We start from the raw sequence: 11,672 nt of genomic DNA on the forward strand, positions 1-11,672 counted from the left end.
GCCCTAACCCTAACCCTAACCCTAACCCTGGCATGAGAAAACATGTTTACATTGCCAAAGCAGAAGTGTACACAATACAATACAATCGGAACAAAATATGTACAGGAAAAGAGTGTAACAGTTTTCATGCATCAAAGTTACGTGCAGGCAGAGCAGAGATATATACAATGGTTTTTAAGGTGGTTGGGTTCCATTTGATATCATTCTCCCATCACAGCAGCTCACGAATCTTGCTGCTGTGTTTGCACATCGTTTTACTTCACAGGTATGGGAGTTTTTCATCATTGGTCATGTTTTCAAACTCTCCTTGGGTGGTTATGATCTGTGGGAAGTATGTATCTCTGATGTCTTGGTACAGTGGACAGGCAGTTAGGAAGTGTAGCTCAGTCTCCACTTCATTTTGTGTGCAGTGTGTGCAAAGACTGTTTTCTCAAGGGAGCCAGGTATGCCTTTCTCAATTGCAAGACAAACACACACACACACACACACACACACACACACACACACACACACACACACACACACACACACACACACACACACACACACACACACACACACACACACACACACACACAGTTGTAATACAATGAAATTAATAATTGAGTTGTCTTTCTCAAACACAATGTGAAGTGATAAATCTACTTAACTCCAGCACACTATTTGTCATTAAGGATGGTTTTGTTCATATGTTACCACCACATTTTGACAATGATGGATTAGTCTGTGGAACCATATGTGAACAAAAACGAGAATGTGACTAGGATTTGTAATGGTCTGTTGGTCACATAAAGGTATTTGAAATGATTCACATAAAATTATTCACGGGTGGCTGACTCAGTGTCTGTCAAAAATGTTTTTATTTAAAAAAAAGATTTTACAAAGACAACAATATGTCATACATAAATAGCGATATGCTATCCCAAAAGATACATTGTGAGATTTACTTCTCAGACATGATATTAGGTGATCCATAGATGATAGGAGACCCACTTGATAGCAAGTGAACAATCATACAGAACAGGTGCACATGATTTCTGACTGATTTTTACAAATAAAATAAAAAAGCTATGGTATTAAGATCTGTGACATAAGCCCTTCTGAATTTAAATGAAACCTTGTGTAAATACATTCCATATTTGAACAAAACACCATGAAATAATGTAGTGTACTTTAACTTAATACAATGTTATAAAAGTCTTCACATAATATACTGTACATTGCCTTCATCCCTTTATTTTCCTTCTGCTGCTACAATGATAACAATCCCTCAATCCCAGGTGACATGTAGAACAAACATCCTTCACAATCACATTAAAACAACAATAATTAAGTGTTACTTTTGGGGGCCATGTGGACAGTTTCACCTGTCTATAAATAGCAAATAATAATAATAATAACAACATGACAATAAAATAATACATTTGTCAATAACAACATAAAAATGTATGCAGTGCTGTGATACAATCATTAATGCCCCACATATCAAAGTGTCTGTCAAAGTGAAAGATGGACAGGAATTAATCATAATCTAAATGCTTTCAGAATATAATGTCCTTTTATTGGTATCATCTCCCGAGATTGTTGTATCACCAAAATCTAATAATTTGATGCAACCTTTTACTTTGTTAGTCGGCTAGTTGGCTGCGATAACATCTGTCTAAACTAAAGCAATATTCCAGTGACTCAGTTACCACGCACACCGTAGTTCATACCGAGCAGTCCTTACTGAGAATCAATGTTAAAAAATAATACAATACAAAAATAAAACACTGAAAAATATTAATATTGGTTCATAAAACCTACTGGAGCCAGTAACTCTGGCTTACATTTTCTGCAACACCTCCCCTTAAAGTGGGAAGTAAGTGTCTTTAACATGAGGGGTAGGTACAGTGCTTGGTGTCGTTCTAGAAGCTACTGTACAGTATACTGACACGTTTGTCACCCCTGTTCCGTGCTTGACAGCTCACATGGCCATGCCAGTCTCTTCTGCCTTCCAACCACTGGAGTTCTTCCCAAACTTGTAGACCAGTCGCCTGCCGTCCACCCTCTCCAGAATCTCTCTCTTGTAGTAGTACCTTTGGAGAAAGGAAGCCTGGGTTACTTGGAGTTTCAAGCTTATGATGCATGTCATATATACTGTATACATGTATGACTGCATGGTCGATGGATAATTTTAGCTAGCTATATTACGTGTACTCACCTCATGGCACGGCTGAGTTTCTCATATGTCATGCTGCTGTTTTTCTTTTTTTGGCCCCACATCTGAGCCACCGCCTCCGACTTGAGGAACTTGAAGACCCCCTCACGCCTGTCCTCCCACTTCATCAGCCCCTGGTTCTTCTCTGGGTGGATCAGGATGTCCCTGATGAACTCCCACAGGTGGGTTCCACGTTGTGCTGCAGAGAGCACAGTGACAGCATTAGCAAAATGTATTTTTTTGTTGTTTTTGTTTTCATGTTTGCAAATGTGTGTGTGCGTGCATGCGTGTGACAGAGAGAAACTGCATGTGGCATGTGAGTGATGTGTGACTTAAAAATAAACATGCAAAATGGATGCAAAATGTACAACCACAAACAGAACATGCACAGAAAGATCTTCAGTATTCATATTATGACAGGAAAGCAAGTAAGTTAGCCTAAACTTAGGGCATACCATTTTTAGTTTTCTTTGGATGGCTGAAGTAGTTGATGCCATGGTGTCTGTCGAGTTTAGGAGGTCGCCCCCTTGGTCTCTTTGTTCTCAGGTCTCCTTTCTCCGTCTTGATGTGCTCTTCTGTCAACAGAGCAGTTCACGTTTTATAAACTTGGACACATAACAAGCAGTCTTTGACGACATGAATGAGTTTGACTAAGTGTCAGCTAAGGAATGAGTCAATAGATGCCCGTTGCCTAGACAAAAGCTCTCAGCAAACCTATAAATCTTAATCGTCTGCCATTTAAATGTTAAAATAAAACCCTAGCTTAGAAACACAAGATACACAGAGACTAAAAACATGCAACTTCTTTTCATGTTGTTTCGGTGATTGTGACCTATTGCCTACTCACTTGCAATCTGAGGGTAGGAGAACTCGGGGTCTGAGTCTGAGCTGCTCCTGGACTCTGGAGAACTTGGGTTGTGGAAGCTAAATACACCGCCTAGAGACAGGGATACATGTTTCAAAACGCATTAATGTGTAGACAAGACAAGACAATGGAGAGGGACAGTTCAAATAGCCTAGATTGTGGCACACAAAATAAATGAAGCAACACTCACCAGTGGAGGACGAGCTGTATTCACTGTCAGAGGTATTATAGTCCATATCCAGAGGAGTCACGGCCAGCTGTGATATATCTGTCTCGTCGTAGTCAAACTCCTTCTTGATGTTGTTCACTACTGTTGACAGGTACAGTATCAACGTTAACTCTCTACGTTTCACTGTTATCTGTGTAGTGCCATGGGCTCAGTGAAAACAATGCTCCTGTTATATATGTGGGTACCATACCTTCGTGAACTTTAACAGTGCTGAGACGAGGGAAGTTCACACTGAGAGAATTGAGAGGAAGGTCCAGATTTTCCAAGAAGTGGTCCAGGAGTTGGCATGCCTCATCATTTAAGTCTACCCCTGATAGACTCTGGAGCTCTGTAGAAGAAACAAAAAAGGGAAAGACATGAGGCTTAATTCATCACCATCTCCTAAATAAAATTAAGTTAGTGTAAGTTGTATTAACGGAAGAATCAAGAGGAAGAAATGTTATACAGAGACCTTTTTTTTTAAAATAAACAGACCTGCATTGGCATAATTTGCATGCTTCGGTCAATAATGTCAATGCAATGCAAAACCAGATTAGCATATGTTATATGTACCATATTTTATCCTGAGTTCCTGGAGGCTCTGGTGAAGGTGTGAGCCGAGCTGCGGTCCAAAGATGGCGAGCATCTGGTCATAGCTCATTTGGCAGAGAGTGGGCCCGTCCATGGCACAGTATGCCAGGCTCAGGGTGGTTGCATCAAACTTGGTGCTTTCAATGTGGTCACTGAGCCAGTCCAGAACGTTCCTCTCTGACCAGCACTGGGGGTTGATCTGCTTGTACCACTGGCCTGCTGGAAGAGAATCAGTGTGTCAGTGAAAGTGGACTGTTTGTCTTTTCTGGTTACCAAGAAAGCAGATCTTTTCAAGCCATGCCTGGCAAAGTGAAGTGGAGTATTAGTGAAGTTAATATGACGACTTGTGTTCTAATTTAGCAGATTTTTCAGTGGTAGTAAATGTAATCACTTTAGGCATTCTTTGCACTTTGTCTGGGTCAAAATGCTTTGTCTTTGAAGTATATCTTACTAGATCTCTACCTGTTAAACCACTTGAGAAGTAGACTGGCTTGTCACTCATTTTGGGTACTTGTCACTAAAACCAGGCAAACAAAGCCTGGCTCTCTCAAACAATGAGGAGGCAAGCTATTTGGCGGGCGGGGTATGTCGAGTTAAACATTGGCCCTGGGGTGAATGATTGAGCCAACGGTGTCTGAATGAGGTCATAGCAAGGTTCAGCAGGCCTTTCTGTCTGAAATAAAACGCCATGTTTACTGTAGGATTAGCAAGCCTGCAGTGACGGCACTGAAACTGCTATCACAGTTGCACATTGTTATCACATGCTTGATAGACTAGACTCTCAAAGATTCAAATAAACCATTATTCAAAAAGCAGAAACATGACCCAGACAGGACACGATTCTTAGTTTACACATATCATTATTATTATAATTTTTATTATTATTAACTAATTAATTTTATGTATTTATTTTCATTTATTGAACACATTAAACCATGTAGAAACCATATTGACTGTATATTGCATTCTAAAATATGTTGCCTTGAAATGTTTAGACATACGGTTGAGGCTTTGTTCATACAATGTAAAAAGTACCAGCAGCATGCAAATGCAACAGTGAGCACACCATGCAGTGCTGTTATACTCAGTCAGTTCTTACCCATAATGTTGCTGCTGTAGCTCAGGCTGGGCATGTGTGTCAGCGTGTCGATGCTGGGCAGTGGGGTGGACGCAGCAAGATGCTGCTGGGAGGACTCCAGGCTGCTGCCATTCTGGTACATGGTCAGGTTGGCGTGGGTCAGGATGCTGCTCAGGCTCAGAGATGACATGGATTCACTGGTCAAAAGAAGAGAGAAGAGTAACTGGTTAGTATAAAAAATACAAGTACAAGCATGCAGGGCAGGCAAATGGGTAGTAACTAGTAAATGAATGAACGGGTAATAATTCATTTTAAGTAAATGACCAACAGGTTTGTGTCACTTCATGCAATTTCATGAGTATACAGTACCTGATGAGTCGATGAGCAGCAGGCTGTGGCAAAGAATAGAGCTCCAAGATAATCCAATGTGTGATTCCACTGTTTCTTCTGAGTAAATCCTTCTGTTCGCTCTCCTTTTTCTATCTTTCTGTCAGAGGCAGAGATGCACCTGTTGCTACTTTTACCTGCCTGGGTGTCTTATAGTCAAAGGGTGGAGCGGGCGAGCGGCAGGGAGGGGGGAGGGCTTAGGTGACAGCAAGGGGTTTTCCACCACCAGAGCTGTGAACACGCCTTCCCCTTTCCTGAGAACCTATGAAGAACAAAACAAACCTTCCCTCCATTATGTGCTACAACATTTTTAACCCCTTCTAACGCACGCACGCGCGCGCACACACACACACACACACACACACACACACACACACACACACACACACACACACACACACACACACACACACACACACACACACACACACACACACACAGCCTAATCCCTCTTCTCTTTGGTCTCTTAAGTCTTTTGCTCCGTATGCCTCTCCATTTCGATATTTCTCTTTTTTTCCTTCCCTCTCTCTCATAACGGCGGTCAATAAAAAAGTCAAGCAGCAGTACTGTAGGTAAAGGGTTCATGGGTGGGTGATGGAGAAGGGTTGGGAAGGTTCACAGAGTGGCGGAGATGGACAGTGTTACACAGTTTCTATAAATAGCAACAGCCTGTAGCCTATGTGCGATAACACACACACACTGTGATAACTGTCTAGTCAGAGTTTTATTTTATTCTGATATCATGATGTCATTAATCATTGACCTACATAGTGTCTTTGTTATAATGGCTTTATCAAGTTCCTTGGGAATTTCATTGCACCAAATGGTTCCACCTCAACAGCACACAAGTACATTACCAGCAAAGAATTACACTGTATAACAATGCAGACCGTTTAGTTATAGGTCACATTTCCACACAATAATGCAATAAAGGTTTTTAAATGCGGCACACATTTATATTAAGGTCAATTTCCAGAAAAATATGCCTTTACTTGCGGAAAGTACACATTTGTATAATCTACGACATTGAATCTACGACAGAATTGTAACTATATCACAAGAAAGTAAACAAATGAAATTAATGCATTTATTTATGTACACGGCTATCTCTCAGTCGTGCACGCAACGCACACACCATCTGCATTTACAAACACATTCAGGTCTTTGTGTTTATCTCTTTGGAATGGAATCTCTGCAGCCAATATTTACCATTGACCCTGACACCATGGGCTGCACCCAGGCCTTTCTCACTAACTTTATCTCTCATTCCACTCTGGGAGGGCCAGGGTGGAATGGCCAAACTGCCATGCTCAATTATTTACACAGCCAACACCCGAATCTATTAGTGCAAAGCGCGGATTTGATAATAGATACCATGGCCTGGATACACATGAAGTCTGCAGCACAGCAAATGATCAAATGACTTGTGTTTAGCTAAAGCCATCTGACTAGTCTTTTTCTTCTTCTTCTTCTTCTTCTTCTATAATAGCTCACATGGCAGCTAATAGGAATTTGTTTGTATTTGCTTGGAGTGAAGTCGGTTCAGTTTAATTGAGTGGTAATGAAATTCAAGACTCAAATATTCTTCATGTGAGAGGTTGCCACAGGAATGGGATGCTTGGAGAGTCCTTATTGATGCCTAAGCCTCAGGCGTAATAGTAATAGGCGGGCGTAAAGTAATACGTCGTTAAGTGTATGTTTATTTAGATGGTTGATTAGCAGTCCATGAGTTGTCTTCATGCTACTGTACACGCTTTACCAGCCTGACCACAAGATGATTGTCTCCTGGAATACACTCAAAGAGAGAGAGAAAACTTGCGGACAAACTTGTTAGCTCGCTTCCTTTAAACTGATCTCTGCTGGCATGCAGCTCTACATTTGCTAGCCTCAAGTAATTATCTGCAATTAATGTTTATGTCTGGTGGTGAATGCATTATGCAACATTTCAATTCAGTTCATTTTAAATTATTTTCAGTGGCCATAGAGCAGTAGAATTACCAATGGAGAGGGTACATTATGTAAATGCAGATAAAAGAACTGCTGCAGACAACACTAATCGTACAAAATAAATGAGTATTAAACAATTTCAACTTGGCATCCCTATTTTGGGCATGCTATCATAGGCAAATAAATTCAAACAAAAATATAGAGAATTGCAGATCTACAAGCTCAGTTTGTTGATCAGTAGAAGTTAAAGGAGTAGTTAACCCACAAAATGACTTATTTTCTATTGATTAGTCACGCCATGGAGACTTGAGTTCAATAATACTTTTTTGTATTCATCGCATTCCTAAGACAAAAAAATACATTATAGTAAATTTGCCCCCATTGATTCTGGATGGGGACCCAAATACGGCCCTGGATGGGGACCCAAATGCATTTGGGTCAGAATTAATGGGGGTAAATTTAGGGTCAAGGGTCAAGTAAATTTACCCCCATTGATTCTGACCCAAATGCATTTGGGTCCCCATTCAGGGCCTTGTATTTGGATCGCCATCTAGGGCCATGCATTTGGGTCCCCATTCAGAATCAATGGGGGTAAATTTATTATAATACATTTTTTGTCTAACCCTAGGGCTCCACCAAAATGACGGTGTCGTGCTGGCGTGGGCCGGCGTCAAAAAATGAACCAGGGCGAATTTGAGCGTCCGACGTTGACATTGACGTCGGCAGTGGAGCACCCTTCATTAATTAAAACGGGAGCGTTCCCAGCGTTGACGTTGACGCGACGCTCAACGCGCCCGGTGGAGCAGGGGGGTTAGGAATGCAACAAAAGCAAAAAAAAATATTATTGAACTCAAGTCTCAATGACATGACTAATCAATTGAAAAAAGTCATTTTGGGGGTGAACTACTCCTAAAACTCCTTAAACTAACACAAGGACATTGAGGATTTAACTGTGCAGCGCACCATCTACAGCTGTGAATAACTGATGGTTTCAAGGCATTTTATCCAAATGTCCTTTATAGGGTGCATGGAAATGTGCTATTCCATTTCAGTGTTCTGAAGTTGAGCACGTGTCTCTGTGTAATCTTTGTCTCTCTTGGCCATTGTCATTCATAATGTGACCCAAATATCTAATGACAATCTACTACAGTATGACACATACAGTCAACCTTCCTGGCAATGGTATAAAATTGCTTTTAAACCCATTTTCCCGCAAGGCACTTATACTTTGACCTTGGGGTTTGTGTGCACGTCTCCCACCTCTAAACATCACAGGGTTCTATGGAAAACAATGACAGTCACGAGAGTGAGACATGTGTCTCTGCTGTATTTTATTACACACTGGAAGGCGTGGGTAGACGTTGTGTGACGTGACCCATACGCTTAACTGCCATGGTCTTCCGAGGTGAGTTTCACAATGTTAGCGAGCACAAAATTTCACAATGTTTCCGTAGCTCCTCCCCATTTTCCCCTTAATTGCTACAGAGTTTAGAGAAAGTGCAGGTAGGAATGCGACCGGACAGGCTTTTTTTCTGTCACGGCTCCATCTTTCATAGCCCACAGCCCACAGACCTGCTGGACTGAAGAAATGGAAAATGTCATCACTCCTTTTCTTGTGCTTTCTTCCCGTTGCCACTCCTCCACACCTGGGCTGCTGCTCAGTTAGGGGTTTTCCACATCATATTGAAATTGGAATTATAGAGAAAGAAACAGCACATTATATGACATATAAGTGGTTCCTGTGTAAATAAGCTGAAAAGCTTACTAGGATCACCCTTTAGTTGACCTTGTAACAGTGATTTGTACTGTCATGAAACTGTAATTGTTCCTATGCAACCTTCTAATAAATTCTTCAATCAATCAATCAATCAATCAATCAATCAATCAATCAATCAATCAATCAATCAATCAATCAATCAAAACAGCAGGTTTGTATTGGTGTGGATACAGTTCAGTTGTATGTATGTATGTATGTATGCACAGGGTTGTTAAGTAACGGATTACATGTAACGGGATTACGTAATCAGATTACAAAAAACAGGTAACTTGTAAAGTCTCAGGTTACATTTTAAAATGAGTAATCTGGATTACAGTAACGGATCTGAATGATGGGGGTTACATGCTGGATTACATTCTCCCCTTTGCCCTCATGAATTTTACAAATAAGTTATAACGCCAAACAATAAAATAATCAAGTCGAATCAGTGTAAAGTACTGCCACATCGCTTAAGTAAGATTCTGTTGTCCTTTTCCTAATTTCATTGGCTCAATATTCTTGTCTAGTTATCAATGGTAAAACTTGTTTTATTTAATTAGAGAGTTTTGCTAAACAGTAATCCGAAAGTAACTGAAAGTAACTAGTAGTTACTTTTTAAATTGTGATAATCAGATTACGTTACTGACTACATTTTCTTTGCAAGTAACTTGTAACTGTAGGGGATTCCTTTTTAAAAGTAACCCTAACAACCCTGTGTATGCACCACATTTATCCTATGACAGAATTGGTTCAAAACTAACCAATACAAATGAAAAGCAATTATAGATAGACAGACAGACATACAGTATACGCAGTGTCTCTAACAATGAAGACTCCCCCTTAGTCCGAGAGGAAAGGTGACTTGCTAGAGCGTAGCAGTCGCTGGAATCCACAGAGCAATTTCCACAGATAGAAATCCCATTCTTTTCTCCATAGATGTTTCAGTAAATCCTTATTTGAAGAGCCTTTAAAGCACCATTCCCTCGGGGCACAATAACTATATACTATAATCATTCACCATTGTATTTCTTTTATAGTCGGTGTGAACACTGCCATCCACTTGGCTTAAAAGGTAAAACTATAATTTTATAGTTATAGTGCTCAGTGTGAATGGCCCTTTAGCCTGTAATCAAGCCAACCAGACTCCCGGTGAATCTGGCCATAAAATAAAACAAGATTCTGTTCATGAAAATAATTGGAAAATGGAAAACCTCACCGGATGTTACATTCAATGCATGTTACAGCATGCGGGTTGTGGGTTGTGAAGTACTTCTGTCACATCGTAAATTAAACATGTTTTTCTTCAAACAAGATTGATTGCACACAGATGTGTGGCTTCTATGGGAGCATATACTGTAGCTTCGTTTTTCAACCAGGGGCCTAATTGTTTCCGCCAGGGCGAAGGCATGGGGAGACAGTTTTGCACCCTGCAGTACGTCTGTGTGTCCGTGCATCCGTGCGTCGGTCCCTGTTACCAGCTAATCTTTGGTATTGTTGGTCCAGTCGCTGCCAAACTGTGCACACTCCCTGGATGCCAATTCACAACCTCTGCCCCATATCTTTCACATGGGCCTGTTCCTACACCACCATGAGGCCGACCTTTGCAAAACTATTTTTTGGACAGTACTCCTACAGATAAGTCATGTGATCGAATGGGTCTGTCTGATTTTCAATATTCCATCCTGATTGGCTTCAAAAGTTTGCATGATTGGTCCGTTTTGAATAAAATGCTTCAAATCATTAACGCAGTGTGCACTTTTGGTGAAAATGTACATTCTCATTCCCATAGGCCGAGGAATAACGCCTCATGGTGGCGCTATAACAGGCTGATTCGTGTTTTTACCTATAACTCCACTGATCAGTGTATAACTTTGTAGGCGCACTCCCTAAAGGAAAAATCTTTGCCCTGCATTTTTCACATCATCCTTTTATAGCGCCACCAGGAGGCCGATTTATGTCAAACAAATGCTTCGATATTACTCCTTCGTATTTTATCCATAAATCGCGCTAATCAGTACACACTATAGTCATGTGATGAAGATGAATCTGTCCGATATTTCATATTCCATCCTAATTGGTTACATTGGCTTACACATTTTGCAGGATTGGTCCATTTTGAACAAAATGCCTCAAATTCTGAACGCAGGTTGTGATTTTCGAGAAATTCTGCATGCATATTCCCAAATACTGCCACCAGGCCACAATGACTGTACCTGACCTGGTGGAGACCTATGCTCGGAAGAGCACTCCTTCTAGTTTAAAAGGTAAGTCTACTGCATTCTCTCGAGACAGAGTCATGATAGCTTACGCTACCGAAAGGATGAGGGACAACCAGAGTGGGCGTTCCCCTTTCTTTGACGATGGCTTGCGAGACTGAGTCTACTGTACATTGGATTGTTACAAGCTGAAAGTGATGGGATGTTTTACTTCTGGAAACCCCTGCAAAGTCTACTACAACATGTATAGGAGAGAGAGTCGAACAGGGTCAGCAGGTTACTGAGGCGAGTGGGGGAGGATCAATACTGAGGGAGGGAGGGAGGGGTGGTGAAACCCAAAAACAGAGACCAACATCGCAAACACAGAAACTGGCTGGAGGGGCACAGAGAAGGGGGATTATACCCAACTGTTCTCATTGTAGTA

The 11,672-nt window shown here is 41.0% G+C and overlaps 1 protein-coding gene across 3 annotated transcripts; it reads right to left on the bottom strand.

The window, feature by feature from the left end:
• Positions 1–862: 862 nt before the first annotated feature.
• Positions 863–5,444, bottom strand: elf3 (E74-like factor 3 (ets domain transcription factor, epithelial-specific)). Of its 3 annotated transcripts, none has more exons than XM_080729096.1 (9): positions 5,312–5,444; positions 4,964–5,139; positions 3,847–4,080; positions 3,485–3,622; positions 3,256–3,375; positions 3,048–3,137; positions 2,656–2,775; positions 2,204–2,399; positions 863–2,078 (listed from the first exon to the last, which is right to left on the bottom strand). In XM_080729096.1, the coding sequence occupies exons 2-9, from the start codon at positions 5,130–5,132 to the stop codon at positions 1,967–1,969; spliced, it is 1,179 nt and encodes a 392-aa protein (XP_080585222.1). In that variant the 5' UTR covers positions 5,133–5,139; positions 5,312–5,444; the 3' UTR covers positions 863–1,966. The 3 variants fall into 3 exon arrangements, with proteins under 3 accessions (XP_080585222.1, XP_080585223.1, XP_080585221.1); XM_080729097.1 differs by having other exon boundaries at positions 2,656–2,772; positions 3,847–4,083; XM_080729095.1 differs by having other exon boundaries at positions 3,847–4,083.
• Between the last annotated feature and the right edge of the window lie 6,228 nt (positions 5,445–11,672).

The sequence above is a fragment of the Nannobrachium achirus genome (assembly GCF_963921795.1).
Source record: "Nannobrachium achirus genome assembly, chromosome: 6".
Classification (NCBI taxonomy): Eukaryota; Metazoa; Chordata; class Actinopteri; order Myctophiformes; family Myctophidae; genus Nannobrachium; species Nannobrachium achirus.

What these genes read in the sequence shown, in the direction of transcription:
- elf3 (XM_080729095.1), bottom strand. Translation starts at nt 5,132, where the DNA reads ATGTCATCTCTGAGCCTGAGCAGCATCCTGACCCACGCCAACCTGACC. An exon ending in ATACAGCTCGTCCTCCACTG is followed by an intron (nt 3,138 to 3,255) that starts GTGAGTGTTGCT and finishes CCCTGTCTCTAG; the next exon opens with GCGGTGTATTTAGCTTCCAC. An exon ending in TCCAAAGAAAACTAAAAATG is followed by an intron (nt 2,400 to 2,655) that starts GTATGCCCTAAG and finishes TGCTCTCTGCAG; the next exon opens with CACAACGTGGAACCCACCTG.